This window comes from Drosophila nasuta, chromosome 2R, assembly GCF_023558535.2.
Source record: "Drosophila nasuta strain 15112-1781.00 chromosome 2R, ASM2355853v1, whole genome shotgun sequence".
NCBI classification, from domain to species: domain Eukaryota; kingdom Metazoa; phylum Arthropoda; class Insecta; order Diptera; family Drosophilidae; genus Drosophila; species Drosophila nasuta.
The window spans coordinates 26,521,156-26,538,638 of NC_083456.1; the positions used below are offsets into that span (position 1 = coordinate 26,521,156).

The window sequence follows — 17,483 nt, forward strand, 5'->3', positions numbered from 1 at the left end:
GCTTCACACGATTTGGTTTGCCTCGTTTACTCACATTGTTGTGGCCTATAATCCAAGCCCCCTCCTGTCCACTTCCACTCACTTCTTTGTTGTTGTCCTAATGAATCGTTGGACGCAGGTAACAAACACACAACCGTCATGGCTGGCCACTTTCACTTGAAGTTGAACTGAATTCGTTATGGTCACATGCAAGGACCATACTGAATCGTGTGACACCCTCATATGCCTGCCCTGCTTCGAATGTGACGTGAATTTTTCATATACTCATATGTGTATTTTTATGTGAGTGTGTGTTGGCAGCCCCAAACCCCAAGCCAGGACACGCCTCACCTTGTGCACCTTTATTTTTACCTTTAATTAGTCAAACAAAGCTGTGATTCATTGAGTTATTATTATTGTTGTTTTGGTGAGGCACAATTGATGTAACACTTTAAAGTCAATTATTAATTGAGTTTCGGTTTTGTATTGAACTTATTTGCTTTGCTTTCGCCTGCAGCTGAGTTATTTAATTGTCTTTTGCTGGCAAAAATAATGAATTTTCTTTCTCACTTCACTTGCACCTTTTCCATTGCTATTCAAAGACATCTTTTCTCTCTTTTAATGTTAAATTTTCTACTCGTATATAGCATTGACACAGTTGACAGTTGACACTTTTCAATTTTAGAAATTCCATTAATTATTCGATATTGCTTTTGCAATTTGCATTTCAATTTGTTAATTTAAGTTGCTTTACCTTTGAAACCATGCTAGCAAATAATTTTCTTATAACTAATCATTTTTTTTTTTTTTTTGCTGTTTATTTTCAATTGCATTAAAGAAGAAACTTCCTTAACTATTTTCATTTCAATTTTTTGTTTCAGTTACCTTATAGATTCGAGTTTTCTTGGCTATCAAATTTCTTTCACTTCTTTTTCAATTTTTTTTTTGTTTCTTTTTAGTTTTAATAGTTTAGAAACTTCTGTTTCTCTTTGAAATTAAATTTGTTAATTTCATTTACCTTATAGATACTTAAGTTTAGAGATAGCAATCAAATTTCTTCCCCTTTTTCTGAACTATTTTTTTTCATTTTCAATTTCATTAGTTAAGAAACTTGTTTTGCAATTTTCAATTCAATTTGTTAATTTCAGTTGTCACTCTCCGATATAGCAATCGCCGTTTCTTTCACTTTTTATTTTTCATTGTGCTTTGCTCATTTGCAATCTTCAATCTAAGTTTATTCTCTATCACTTTTCCACCATTAGTTTTTATATTTATTTCTAGCATAAAAGTTCTTCAATTTTTTTAAATTAAATATCAATGCTTTGTTTGGATGTTTCTTTAGTTGTTTCGACCGGCAAAGCAAAAAAAAAAGAAAAATGAAAAGCTCGACATTATAATAAAATTGTTGTACAATATTTGCCTTTCGTAATAAGTTTTGCTAGCTGCCGTCTGTGGCCGTTGTTATTGCCGCTTGTCCCTTTTGTTGTCCTTATAAATTTCACATAATTTATGCAGATCGACGCTTCGTGCAGCCAGCGGCGAGGAGCGAACCGACACAACACAAAAAAATGAAACTTTTCTAGTATGAGTTGGGTTCGCTAGTCACAAGCGGGGGAGCCCAAAGAGAGAGCGGGCGGGGCGGAGCGGGACGAAGGGGTGCTCATTGTGTGGGCAGTGGAGCATTTAACATAGAAATAACAATAACAATTTAACAAATTGTCGCCAGCACTCGGTGGCGCTCTCTCTCTCTCTCTCTACTCTGTGTCGTTGCCTTTGATGCTGTCTCTCTCTCGCTCTTGCCCACACACACACACACATAGACAGGAAGAAATACACGCACAGTGCAGGACTAAACGTCTAGCCAGGCAACAAAAGAAATTTACTTGCAATATATGTATTTTACTTGGCTTCCTGCGCCCTGTATATATTTCATTTGTGAATTATTTGCCTGGCCCATAGTGCAAAACTGTATAAGAGTGTGTGTATGTGTGTGTGTGTTTGTGTTTGTGTTGTAGCTGCGGAAGTGCCAGCACAGCAGCTGTGGGTGAGCCAAAGAGTGACAGAAAGAGGGGAGAAGCGGGGGCTAAAGGCGTCGCCCACGCGACTGCCTCGACGTTCGACCCTTGGTTAGTCAGTCAGCAGGGCTGTGGGACGACAGTGGGTGTTTAAGGACACCCGCAAATACAATCACATACTCATATACACACACATACATATACACAACTACACACACACACACATAAAAAAGCGATGAACTCATAAAAAACTTATGAAACTAATTTTGTTTTGCTTGGCTTTGCTTTTGCTTTTACTTTTGGCTGTTGCTGTTGCCTGTGCGCTCTCTCCATTGTTATTGTTGTTGTTGTTGCCAGTGCTTTTGTTTGGCAACCCACTCACAAAAAGTCGCGACACACACACACAGACACATACACAACGAAGCCTGGCAGCCGTTTTTATTGCTTGACTTGAAATTTTATGTTTGCAAGCGAGTCGCCGTTGTCCTTTGAATATTCCAGCTGGCCCACAGACACGTTGTTTTGTGTATGTGTGTGTATGTGTTTATATATATATGTATGTGTGTGTGTTGGCTCATCGTTCACGTTTGCACGGCATGGCCATGGCCAAGTCAGAGTCAGAGTCAGAGTCAACTGTGCGTTGGCCAGTCGACAGTCGACGACAATCGACAAAAATAGGCATTAAAGCGAATAATAATAAAACAGCAAAAATAAAGCCAAAAACGAGAACAGAGCGAAAGAGAGAGAGAGAAAACAAAAGTCCAATGCGTGCTTTGGCTAATTTTCATTTGGCATTTAGTTGGGTCGTTGCCGCTTTTTGTTGTTGCTGTCGCTGTTGTTGTTGCTGTTGCTGTTGTTGTGACTTTGGCAGGCAATAAAACTGAAACTGAAAATGAAAATGAAAAATCAATAGCATTGCATTTGGCCAGGCGTAGGCCAATGTGCCTGCCAACCCCCATTCCAAAAGCAATCACCCATCTGCCATGCTGCCCATTGACTTTGTCCCGTATCCTTTTCTATGCCATTCGCCATTAGCCAACGCGACTGTTCCACTGTCTATGAGCTGAATACTAAGTGAGCTCGAAGCAAAGGCAGCAGCAGCTTCTCCTCCGCCTCGCTTCGCCTCGTTTCGATTCTATTCTTTCTGCTGTTGCTGTTGTATCTCGCATGCATATAAAACGCCATCAAGCGGAAATATTGTCATACGCTGCGTATGAGCAATGCGTAATTTTAAACACATTTATGCGCAATATTGTCGATTTATATCGTCGCGTTACTTTTATTGTGTCACGCACACTCGATTGTTAAATGGATTAAGTGGATAGTTTCACTCGCACTCGTAAATTGCATTCATGAATGCATTCATAAATCGCTACACGCTTTCCAAGCGATTACCAATCATGATTACTATAGTATATACATATCATATACTACGCAAGGTCGCTTGAATGTCAATGTGTAAGTCCAAGATTATTAAATATGATTATTTCAGCTTAAATACTTTATAAGTTTGGACCTTTCTGTAACGCTTTTTTGTGTGCTCTGATGAGGGTCCGACATTCAAACAATTCACTTTGTTTTCTTTCTATTCGAAAAGTTGCAAAGTTTTTAATTAATAAATCCCAATTAAAATGCAAATGGTTATATTATCTGCACATAACGTTGCCTGGCTCCGATTTGGCCTCATCTTCCAATTATTCTTTAATTTGCTGATTGGATTAAAAGGCAAAATTGAATTAAGTTACCGCATTGGCGGCAACTTTTACTTGACGCAGCTGCAGGGAGAGTAACAGAGCCTTAGAATCAGATTAAAAATTGGCATTGAGCACAACGAAGAAGAGACTGAAGATTTTGTGGATTTTGTGGAAGTGCGAGTAAATATGTAATCGGTATCAGTTTTGTGGTTAATTGTTTGTTCTACTCAATAATTGGATTAAAACCATTTTTCTCTGGAAACTAAAAACAGCAGCAAAAAGTTGCTCCTTTTTAAAGCACCAAGCATCAAGATAGGAATCAGACAGCAGCAGAAGCAGCAGCATTTACGTAGCATGTTTTAGATGGCAGCAGAAAGATTCAGGAATATATTTCGGAACAAAGTGAAGCGTAAAAGAGATGGCAAAAAGGCATGCCAGGACACGGCGGCTGCTTTTAAGCACTTTTATGCTGATGCTGTGATTTTTTACAGCTGCCATTTCGATGAGACAGTGTGGGTGTTGAGTGTTGAATGTTTGAGTGTTCGAGTGTGTGCGGGGTGTGTATACAGAGATAGGTAGCTAGCGGTTTGCTGTTGCTTTTGCTGTTGCTTTTGCTGTTGCCAGCTGTGCGTGAGGTCTGTGTGCGGTCTTTGCATCTTTTTTGCCAAAGACTCTGACGCAGAGTCGACTGTCGGTCGTTAAGTAAACGACAGACGAGTCTGCCAAATGATGTTTGTCTACAGCAGTGGCAGTGGCAATGGCAGCTGCCACACAATCTCTGCTGTCTGCCTGCCACACACACAACTAGGGGTATATATATATTGAATTTTGTGGTAATTACAAGTAACTCACTTCAGCTCATTGACAACATTGACGCTGCCGTCGCTGTCGTTCCGCCTCTGCATGAATCTGACTATAACTTTGAGTGTATGTGTGTGTGTGTGTGTGTGTTTGTTCGTGCTCAACTTTGCATACTTTTTGGCGCAAGCAATCTGCTGACGCAGTTTGTTGACTCTATTTTTTGGGATAATTGGCAGCACTTCGCGTTGGCAAGCAAAAGCTTTTCCAACACTGTTTGCTCTCATTTTCTGGCGTTGCCAGACAATGCCAGACAAGCTCTCAGGATTAACGATAATGGCTGCACAACAATTTTCAAACTGCTAGAATAAAAAAAAACCAACCGAATAACAAATTTCTGCAGAATTTTTGTTAGAAACACAAACTTTGCATCTGCATGTGCAACTAAAAGTTAATTAATGCATAAGTTTGCAATAGAACTGCCTACTCAAGAGTACAAGTTGAGCATTTGAAAACGTTGCAGTTAAGCGAATCACAATGTGCTTAAAAGTTCCTAAGTTGTTTCAATTTAAATGCTTAAAATAAATAGAGAATAATAGCAAAAGTGTGCTGTAAGATAGTTTTGCCATGCAAGTGAAAGTTTGTAATATAAATGATCTACAAAAATGTGGAATATATTTGACAATTTAATGCCTATTAAAATGCAGCACTAAAATATATGTTTTTCAAATTTGAGAGCCGGATTAAAGTAATGCTTGTGTTATGATAAAGTACATTTAAATTGACAATTGACAAAGCTTCTTTAATACCTTATTAAACTCTCACTATCCAGCCAGTGGATCAATGTGTGTTTATCAAAGTCAAATTAAAAGCAGTTAGAGATTTTAATCATTTACCACAATATTTCCCATTCTCTCGAGTAATAACAAGCACACACACACACACACACACACACACACACACACACACACACACACACACACACACACACACACACACGCACATAATCTCCAAGTGGAGTAAGAAGAAAATGAAGGGCCAAGCCGAAGATGGAAAGGAGTAAGCTGCAATAATTGAGATAAAAATGTGCAATTAGTGACTTTGCGGTCGCAGTGGCTTTGGTCTTTGCTGTTGCGCGGATTACATGCAATTTACGTGGAAAAAAGCAATCCCACAAAATGGGGAATTAGAGGGGAGACCGGAGGCTGTGAAGTGGAAAGTGGAAAGTGAAGCTGCAAAGTGGAGGCAAAATGACTTGGCTCTCTGACAGCCTTTTAACTTGGCCATTGTTATGGCTGCTGCCATTGCAAGCCATTTACTTGCTGTTCTTATTATTGTTGTTGTTGTTGTTCATTCTCTCTCGCTTTTGCTCGTCAAAAGTGCGAGCCAGGGAACTTTTTGGCTTATATGCCGAGGCAAACACGTGGCAGCAGCAGAACAACAGAGGAAAAAAATGAAATAACCACAACAACAGCAACTTGGCTTCAATGGCTTCACTTATTTCCATTTATTTTGTTAAACTGCAGTGCAGCAACTCGTAAAAATGCACCCAGGGAGCGGCGAAAAATGAAACCAACGCTTCCTTTCGAGAGTCCGTCGCTCAACTCCAATCTGGGGATATGTTTTTCTAACCCAAAACCAAAGCCAAAGCTCGAGTCGTGAAGTGTAAACGATTTTGTGAAATGCTTGTTATTTATTTGCAGCTCAAACGCAGCGATGCCAGAGCCAAACATGAGTAAACGAGCAAATATTGCATTTGCACTTTAGTTTTAGACAAGCTGGCTCCACAGGTGTTCGAAGCATTAACTTCCGAAAATAATAATAAATTTATTGGCAAGCGTCGGGCTGTTGCAAACAATGGCCAAAACCCAATTAAAATTATTAATCCGATTGTAATCAACACATTTATAATCACATTACGTATACGTCACGTTGCCAGCACACACACACGCACAACGAACGCAACTAAGACAGGCAATTTAAAGCAGACAAGAGACAGAGGCAGGCAGGCAAAAGAGTAAAGTGCCACAGCGTGATTTCATTACACAAGTAGCTGCAAAAGCCGAAAACTCAAAATGCCCAAGCGCCAAGCTGAAAATCAATGCAGTGGCAAATAAATCATGCGACCGTGCGACCTTTTAACAAACACGGCCAAAATGAAATTTGCCATGAACCGCAAACACGGTCAGCAAAATGGAAATCGAATTGAACATGAGCTGACTCTCCTCCCCCCCACAACCGAAAAACTTCCGGCTAGCAGCTGACATTCGATTTCGCTTCTGATTTTCAACTCGCAAAAAAAAAGTAACAGAAAAGCCAAAGTATAAAGCTTGAAATATGCGCAAAATTGTCGACACACAACCAAAAAAAAAGGTGGAAAAAGACGTGTTGATTGAGTTGTGAGCGGAAATTAATGAACGGAAACTAAATATCTGAGTGTTTGGTTGAAATCTTTCCTCAATGCTTTTTGCTTGATCGACATGCTTTGCGCCATATTTCGAAAATAAAAAATGTATATTACATATTTATTTGCACACAAAAATCCCATCATTTTATTTTTTTTACGGAAAATGCGCATCGAGTTATTTATGAGGCGTGTTGCATTGGGACCAACAATCACGTAGCTTGGCTTCGGTTTGATTAATGGCCGCCAGGCAACCGCGTCTTCGATTTGTTTGTCCTTTCTCGCTCTCCCGCATATACTCGTGGCCAACTCTCACTTGAGTGGCCAAAACAAATACCAAAGAACTTTTCACTACATTTGCCAAAATTTCAATAAAAAAAATACAAAAAAATAAAAACAAAAACAAAAAGTATTCCCTTTAGGAAAAGCACAACAAACGAGTCAGAGCGAGATGGATGTTGGTATTGTTTGTGTTTGGCCAGTGCTACTTAGTATCGAGCGACGTTTTGTTGACGTTAACTTGTCCGAGGCGGGTCGAACGCTTTGTTTGACTTGAATGCAAGTTGGCAATTGGATTGGCAACGCCCTCAACAACAACAACAAGAACAACAACAACAGCAGTAGCAGTAGAACAAAGTTAACGCCCAACTAGTTTAGACAGCAGCAGAATGTTGAAAATTTTAAATTTCTCCATTGATTGGAGCCACATTCACAGCTACTACGTCAATTATTATCACAGTTACAGTCAGAGTAAAGATTACAGTCACGATAAAAGTAACAGTCACGTTTTTAGTTAGTGTAATATGACATATACAATAAAAGTAACAGTTACTGACCAAGTAACATGTTGAATAAAAGTAACAGTTACTGACTGAATAACAGTTACATACGGAGTCACAGTTACAGTCACAATTTCAGTATGTGTAACACGTACAATCACAGTTACAAAAAGGTTAACAGTTACTGGCTGAGTAACAGTTACAGTCACAATTTAAGTAACAGTTACAGTCACCTAGAGTGAGAAAGTGACAGGCGTGTTTTCAACAAGTCTAACGCTTGCAATCAAAATTCTTATACCAGTTACAGACAGAGTAGCAGTTACAGTCACAATTTCACTAAGTGCAACACCTATAGTTACATTTAAAATAGGAGTAACAGTTACAGACAGAGTAACAGTTAATGTTAGAGCTAGAGTGAGAAAGTAACAGTCACGTTTTGAGTAAGTGTAACTAACACCTACAATCACAGTTACGACAACAGTAACAGTTACATACGAAGTAACAGTTAAAGTCACAATTTCACTAAGTGTAACACCTATAGTTACATTTACAATAGAAGTAACAGTTACAGATAGAGTAACAGTTAAATTTAGAGCTGGAGTGAAAAAGAGTGATATAATAACAGTCACGTTTTGAGTAAGTGTAACACCTACAATCACAGTTACGACAATAGTAACAGTTACATACGAAGTAACAGTTAAAGTCACAATTTCACTAAGTGTAACACCTTCTGTTACATTTACAATAGGAGTAACAGTTACAGACAGAGTAACAGTTACAGTTAGAGCTAGAGTGAGAAAGTAACAGTCACGTTTGGAGTAAGTATAACACCTACAATCACAGTTACGACTACAGTAACAGTTGCAGACGAAGTAACAGTTAAAGTCATAGTCACGATTACAATGAATGTAATAGTTACAGTCACAGTTACAGTGAGCGTAATTGTTGCAGTCACAGTAGTAGTCGCATTCTTATGCACAGTGTGAAATGTCAGCACAACGCGACCTTTTTGAGCAGCTGTCATTGAAAATTTTCAAGGCAAACTCGACAAGCTGTGAGCTGTGCTATGCGCTGTGTGCAGCTGTGTTGCTGTCTTGCTGTCCGGGAGGGTTGCTCAAGTTGCAAGGTTGTGTTCAACAAGTATCTGGTGCAGTTGCTGCGACGCCTTGACACACAAAAGCCCAACCGCATGGTCGCATGAGACAAAAGTGCGGCCAAAAAGCCTAACCGAATATGCATGCTAGATTAGAGCTTTATGCAAATTCAGGCAACATCAGCGATCCCCAGGCACACACACACACACATACACCCCCGACAGACACACTCACACTGAGATACACCCACAGAACGACAACAGAAAACACTTTGCAAAATGTAAGCGACCTCGACGCACCGTCACCATTCACAATCTACATCACCGGAGCCGAGAGCTAAGCGCCGAGAGCAGAACTTTCATTTGCATTTAAAGTGCTGCCATATGGCCAACAATGTTATGTGCTATTGCCCCTGGGCGTGGCAGACTCCCAACCATCCACCATCCTAACAAAAAAAAACACAAATATTCGATTTTTATAACATCAAAAAATAAAAATGTGTCACAAACATTTTTCAAAAATACCTGCACAAAATATTTGAATGCTGTTTAAATTTTTGCTGCATTGACCTCGACCTTTGCTTTTGCGTATTATGCAAAAAGTTCATTAACTAATTTCGTAATTTATCTGCGCCAAGAAAAAGGTAATAAATGATTAAGAAAACTTTGCACGTTCGCCTGTTGAAAGTTTTAAGCATCTTAAGGGCATCTTGTTTGCCGAACTTTATGCGGCATTAATCGAGCGCCGAGAATTGTTGCTGGATTGTTACTTGGATTGCCGGGATCGCTGGGATAGGCCAACCAATTGCGCTGTTTGCTTTATAAACATGCAAATGGTTTCACTGTTAAATTAGCAAGTTTATGAACTTAACTTGTCCGTCCGCAGACACAACAACCTGATTACAAATGACAATAACAAGAACTGTCATCTGAAAGCATGAAATTGCCATAGGCAGAATGTCGCACCCAGAGCTCCGTCCTCGACCCAGACCCTCGATGAAACCAGGTCAAAACAGGTATATGCAGAGAGGGAGAAACTGGGAAACTGGGCGCGCGTGGCACAAAACTTCTCTATGTATTTAATTTGAAAATGCGACAGTTATACTGCGCCACTGAATGTTTCGTGTAAATTAAATTACAAAACGCGACGATGCTGTGAGTGTCGAGTTCAACACAAAAAAAAATAACTGCCCAGACCCGTAAAAGCTCGGTTCTTTGGTCTGCCAACGTTACCATCGGACGGTCTGTCCCGTCCTGTTTCTGTCCGTTTTTCGGTCTGTATTGCTGTCGGGGCCTCACCGGAACTGGCACATTAAATTTTCATTTAACCAAAAGTCCCTAAAGTTGAAAGCAAATGCTGCTGCTGCTGCTGCAGCAACGAATACCACACACAAACTGTTTGTCCGACCCGAGAATTCCAGGCGCGTGAATCCAAAGAGATATACCAACAAACATTAGTTCGTTTAGGGTCAGGCAAAGTGTTGCAAATCGTGCGGTGGCGAACGAACCTAAAAACAACTCGGAAAATTAATCCAAATCATGCTGGTGATAGTAAACACAAATACTGACACTTTAAGGCTGCCGACCATAAACAAAAAAAACTCTAAAAACTTTAAGCCTTCCCATGCTCAAAAAGTCCTTAAAGTAAAGTTTTACTTTGATTTAATACTGAATGCGGCATTACTAGTCTTACGGCTGTCAGTCTCAACTTTAGACGAGAAAATTCATTAAAGCCTTTGAAAATTAATTTAAAAGCAGAGCACAACAAAAAAAAAGAAGAAAACTCCACGTCAGCATGGACTTCAGCCCGTGGCTGAATTTTAATTATTTTTGCTCCGCTTTTTATGCAGCTTTTCGCTAGCTGTATGCATTTTTCCAATTCGTTAAATACTTGACGATAAATTCTTTGCAAATGAAGCACGAAAAATGCGCATGCAGCACAATTTTTGTTGTTGTTGTTTTTTTTTTCTGTTTTTGTTTTTTAATTCAGCCAGTTGCATTGTCAGTTTATTTAAGAGCACGCTCATATATCATGATGCAAAATGTAAAGCGGCAAATTAAAAGCAAAAAATGTTTCATTAAAAGGATGTTTTTTTGTGTGTGTATGTGTGTTTGTGTGCAACCTTTTGAACATTTTTAATTTGCGCTTAGTTTCAACAACACAATTGGCAACAATTGCACATTTCTGAATTGCTTTTTATTCATTAGCACGTTGTGTGTTGTTTTTTGTACTTGTGCTGTTCCTACTGTCAGCTTAACTACACTTGACTGCAAACACTTCAACACTCGACTGAACTGTTTTGCCTGCGGCTGTGCTACCTCCACTTTCATGACTTCCAGCTAAAACACCTTTTGCCACTTGACCAACCCAAGCCACCCACTTTTCACCCACTCCAGGTGGATGGATAGCGTGTCCGTCCGTACAAGCAATTCAAGTGTTAATTGCGGCGCTGTTTGACTCATTCGTTTTCAGTTTTTTTTTTTTCTTCCCTGCTGAGTTGGGCGTACTTTGACGTTAAATAATTACTATTAATATTCGCATATTACGAGCTACTCGTTTTTTTCTTCTCTCTTAAAAAAAATCTGCATGTATAATGTTGCTAGTTTACGTTGGGTTATAGGCTTAGCTAAGTGCACTTAGCCAAGTTTATATTACATCAAGAAGGGGACAAGAGAGAGAAAAGAGTCGACAATAACTTCCGGCATATAAAACGAGATGTCTACTTAATTCAATATGCGCTGCTAATGCAGCGAATTGCCATCGAACAGATACTGTAGTGAATAGAGAATGGAATAAATATAAATACAACTAAAATAAAATGCCAATAAACCGAACAACTTGTGCGCGCCACAGCTTTTGTGTGTGTTTGCTACACAAACATAAACATACACATACACAAGTATATATTACATTGAAATAGGAAGCGGAAATGCGATTTTGGGTTTTTGGTTCTGCTGCTGCTCATGCTGCTTCTGGTTTTGTTTCTTGTGTAGCAGCAGCAGCGTATTGCGATTCGAAATCCCCTAAATACAATAAATTGTACATTTCATTTAATTCCATTTCATTTACAAAAGCGAAACCAAATCCAAGCAAACAAAAGGACTTCGCCGCCATTGTGGGTGCCGCGGCAAGAAGACTCAGAGCGAGAGAGTTTTGGGGCGAACAATGAGAGCAAAGAACGCAAGAAAGAAAATACAATAAATAAATATAACAATTGAACTGAAAATGAATAAAACGAAATGAAATGAAGCTCATGAGCTGCTGCTTCTGCTGCTGCTACGATTGGGTTTGATATTCGTATGCTTGGCGCATTGCAGCGTCGCTTGTGTTGTTTTTTTTTTTGTTAGGAGGACAGACAGCCAGTGGCTGTTCCACATTGCTTTGCTGCATTCGCTGCATGCTCAACATTTGTCCATTTGTCGAGGCTTCTTTGGTTTACCACTACTGCTGGACTGCTCATTTCTCATTCACAACATTCGTTGCCCCTCCCCGTACTCCCTCCCTCCCCACTCCTATCATCAGCATGCGCTGCACCATTTCGTATGCTATGAATTTGTAGCACATGTCTGTGGAAAGCGCACCGATTTTCCAGCCAGTCAAAGTTTATTTAAGTTGATGCTCTGCCGCAAATCCCTTTGACCCCGACAATATCCTTATGCCTGTTCAGATCTGTTCTCTTTTCATCACATCTTTCAACTTGGCTGCAGCTGGCACGATAAACTTGAGGTTTTTTTTCCAGTTTTTTTGGTTCGACTTGTTCGACTGCTTTCCATTTCCATTTTATGCACTTTTAGCTGCCGCACTCAATGGCATAATATTAAACAGTCGACAGTCTTTGATGTGTTTCACAACTTTCCACACGCCGCCGAACTTTGCGATTGAAAACAAAGTTATTGAAATTTTGTTTCGACAAACTTTTAGCATAATTCAATCATTTCCGCTCAGCACTCTGTGGCCGATTCACGATTCACGAACTCAATGAGATTTCCGGGAACATTTGTGCCGAGTTCGTCCATGAATTGCTGTTACACACAAAACAAAAAAACGCTCTCAGTTTTCATTTTCTGGTTTTTATTTCTTGTTGGAGTTGAGTTGAGTTGTAGGTAAAATGTATGAATGGAATGCAAAATAGATGAAAAATAATATTTCGATTGAATTCGATTGAATTGCTCAATTCAAAAGGTATTTTAATTGGAGGAAGCAAAAGTAATTCCAAGTTCGTAAAAATTCACGAAAGTGAAGCATACTTTCAGGTATAAAACACAAAGAGAAGGAAAAATTCACTCAACGCTGAAAAGTATGCTATGTTTTTATATTAATTGGTTTATCTTCCTTTCGTTTAAATTGTCTGCTTACACTTTATCAATCATTTTTGATTGACATATTTAGAAAAACAAAAACATTAATTTGTGAGGTTTATATTTAATTCCCATAAGATCATAAAACATATTAAATAATGGCATAAAACACAAAATGTGGAAAGTATTCTTGTAGCGCTCAAAAGTATGCTATGATTTTCTTTTTAATTGATTGGTTTATCTTCCTCCAGTTTAAATTGTCTGATTGCACTTTATCAATCATTTTTTATAGCTACATTTATAGAAAAAAAGATTAATTTGTGACACTTATCTTTATATTCCTTCCCCAAGAGATCATTAAGAATATTACATAAAAACGTAAAACACAAAAACGTGTGAAACTTCATGCAGCGCTGAAAAGTATGCTGTATGTTTATATTAATTGGTTTATCTTCTCCGTGTTTAAATTATCTGATAACACTTTATCAATCACTTATGCAGCATAAATAATTGTTATATTAAAAAACTACAAAATTAATTTGTGACACTTATTTGCATTTTTTCATATTTATTGCATTTCTCTTGCAGTTTAATTAATGTACATCGTTTTGGTTGTCTTTCATTTGCAGTGACACTTCGATATCAACGCGCGTGGACATGCTCACGCCTGCTATTGAAGTCTATAAGCCGCCGCTCTGACACAAAGATGACACTGTGGAGAGCAATTTAGGGAATCCATCGACGAGTAGCGATTTCTAGCAGAAGCTAATCACCACTGCGGAACTAACTACGGATAATCTATTTGTTCTTCCATCATAGTGTCAATCAAGTCTAGCAAACTGAATTCTGAAACAAAAACCTTAAAACCCAAACAACTTTTGGCTACAATGGAGGCCAAACAACAACTCCTCAGGCGCCCAAAAATAACAAAAAAAAAAAAAAAAAAACAAGCGAACAATCCCAGGGCCAAGGCCAAGGTCGTCGATAACTACGCACTGGACGCAACACTGAGAAGTTTTAAACAGAAACTACCAATTAACACATACACTAACACTACTACACAAACACAAACACACAGACACACACATACACCTACACAAAACATATACAATGGAAGTGAAGCAACAAAATGAATGAAAGAAAAGAGAAAAAGAAAACAAAAAATAATAATAATAATTGATCCAACTGAATAATTCCTAAGATTGATTACATTTAGTTACTTTTTAGCGTAAATGATTTTTAAACCTGGCCGGCAAATTGGCGGCCTCCAAATTGCTTCAACAAAAAGCAACACAAAAACAGAAAACAAAAACCGAAAACAAATGGAAACTAGTTGTAAGTATTAGGGTATTCAATATATATATATATATAAATATATATGATTATATATGGCAATGCAACATCGCATATTTTCGTATAACCGCGATGAATTGGGGAAGGAAGGAGAAGAGCATAAGAATTGTGTTTGTATCTGCAACAAATTTAATATGTAGTACGTGTATATTATATAATGAGAGAAATGTGTTTGCAATGTGTATCGAATATGTAAATTTAGTTATGTAAATTTAAATGACAAATATGACAAACGACAAACACAACAAAACGAAACAAAAAAACACAAAGAACAAACAACAAACAACCAAAACCAACAACAATATTTGTGAGTAATAATAAATGCAATGAATAATTTTTGTACTGCTGAAAAGAATAAATAACAAAAATAATGAGAAAACAAAAAAATTTAACATTAGATGTACAATTTTGCATAGTTTATGAATAAGTTTGTAATGCGTTCGTAATATAAAAAACAAAAACAAAAACAGAAAAAACACTCACACACAAAACCAAAATGAATGCAAACCTTTAGCTAAATTTAGAAAAACTAAAAAAAAAGGAAAAACAAAAACAAAATAGCAAACCAAATTTTCTCATAATCCAATCAACTGTTTTTCATTTCGTAATTTCACATTTGATTTCCAATTACATTTTCACGCTTCGTTTATTTCTGCTGTTGCATACAATTAAAATGCATCCACACCCACACACACACACACTCACAGTCAGTAGGGAGTTTTGAATTTTTGATTTGGACATTTCAGGACGTCAACTAGCTGAGTATATAGACTCTAACAATAGCCATAGTCTCAGCTTCAATCGAAGTCCAGAGCTAATGAGCCCTCACAAAGTGCCCCCAAAAATGAAGATGTAATGAATTTGCTAAATAAATGATTATTTAAATTAAATAATGAATGGCAAAAAGCATAATTAATTTTAATTGTAAGCCTAAGATATATTGTTTATGCTCCATACCAATTTTGTTCAATCAAGCAAGCAAGCAGTCTTTAATCGGCAAATAAACCTTTTGTATATATAAAACAGAAAACTTAAACACATAATAATATGTATGTATGTATAGTTAAATGTTTTCAGACATAGTTAATTATTGTTTTTGACTGTGATCACATTAATAATACTTATGTATAATTGTATTATAATTGTTGCATTGTTGAACAACAAAAATTTTAAAACTTACATATTTGAATTAAATCAATCAAACCAAAAGCAATTCAATTCACAGTCTCTCGCTTCAATATTAATTATAATGAGTAAATGATAAATTATCTAAACCAACAACAAAAAAAAAAAAAAACCAAGCTAATTTTATGCATTCCGTTTTTATTCTCTCGATGATTATTTGATATTTATCGAATTACAAATTCTAAAGGATTCAATGGGATTAATGTCGCATCCATATAATGCGTTTAATCTTACTTGAAGCTTCAATGTGCTTTCAGAAAGCTCTTCTCATTCATGTTGACAAATTGGAATCCCCCCTTTCAGCAAATGTCATTGGGACTCAAGCAGCATTTAAATTCTCAATTTCGCAATTGCTTCGCACACACTGAAATTTTTTCTTATATATTTTATGATTTATTTTTTGAATATAACAGGAAAACTGGGCAAAATGTTTGCCTCAAAGAAACGGATGTGCTTGACAATATAATTTCTAAAAAAAAAAAAAAACTAAAATAACAAGCAAATAAAAGAATACTTAGAACAAAATATGTTTTAGCAAAACGATTTGAATTATCATTTTCGATTGCTTTGTAGTTTTTTCGTATTTTATTTTAATAGGCATTTCACATACTACCGCTCATAGAACTTCTGCGCCCTGTACTAGATGAGGACAATGACGATAATGGTAATTGAATGATGGGATATTGAATGTTAACATTTAGTGTTTAGATTGGCGCAGAACAGGATAACGGTTGGCATTTGGCAATTGCATAGTTTTTATATTAATTGTAGATATACGTATGTGAATGTTAAGCTGGTGAAATAATAAAAATATAAATAAATATAATAAACGGAAAGCAGAAAAACACGCTATATGATATAATGATAATATCAAAATGTTCATAGTTAAGAGACAAACAATAATACTGAAAGCAAATCTAAAAGCAAAATGGACAAAAAATACTGTAAATAAGTTGAGCCGAATATATATAATTTTTGATAGTTAAGCTTATCGAACAAAAATCATGCGGAAACGGAAAGGCAAAAAATATAAGCAAATAAACATTGTGTACTAAGAAAGCAGCGCATAGTTAATAAAATTATGCCTCAGCAGCAGTTGAATTACAAAAAACAAAAATAATGAAATGAAAATACATACAACATAATATCCATTTTATACTCACGCTTCATGTTGAACATGCTCGTTAATTATTTCGTTGTTACATAAATACATAAAGATGCATACGAAACATACTATACATACATTTAGTACTCGTACATATGCAACAACAAAAATCGAAGTATAAATAACTAAATAATAGTAACAAATTGATACACAATTGCACACACACTTTTTTTTACCAAATTGGCTTTGATGAGACTATGGTTTAATAACAAATTTGATAGGAATTTAGTTTACAAGCAATTTGAATACGGCAAGACCACAAACTAAAAAAAAAATACATAAAAAATAAGAATACATTGAAGCGTATAAAAATAAATTCAACAACAAACAAAAGAAGAAACAAAACAAACACAAAGATGATGAAATGAATAAACAACAACAATGGAAAAAAAACACAAAAAAAAAACACAATGAACAATAAAAAATTTATTTATATATAATTGATGAGAGAAATAATCGAAATACATAAAAAATAATAATAGAACTAGGCGCATATTGAAAAATAAACGAGAAATATTATTGACAGAAAAAAAATGCATTGAAAGAGTTTCATTTTTATTGAATGGGAATATTTCAGAGTAGACCAAAGGAAACCCTCTTCAGTGACCCTAATTTTGGGGCAAACACAATGCGGCTAAGAAGATTAATTATGGCCAGAGAAAATCGTAATTTTGTGATGCAGAACACAGTTGATGGCTGCATTTCATATCGGGCGGGAG

At 36.9% G+C, this 17,483-nt stretch overlaps 1 protein-coding gene across 1 annotated transcript in view; it reads left to right on the top strand.

Moving 5' to 3' along the window:
- The window catches only part of LOC132786475 (protein tipE), a 39,106-nt gene extending 21,821 nt beyond the window's left edge, over positions 1–17,285 (top strand). Inside the window, exon 3 of the mRNA XM_060793013.1 lies at positions 13,691–17,285. Coding sequence (XP_060648996.1) covers positions 13,691–13,760 — 70 coding nt within the window. The 3' untranslated portion in view covers positions 13,761–17,285. The remainder of the gene's footprint in view (positions 1–13,690) is intronic.
- The last annotated feature ends 198 nt before the right edge of the window (positions 17,286–17,483 follow it).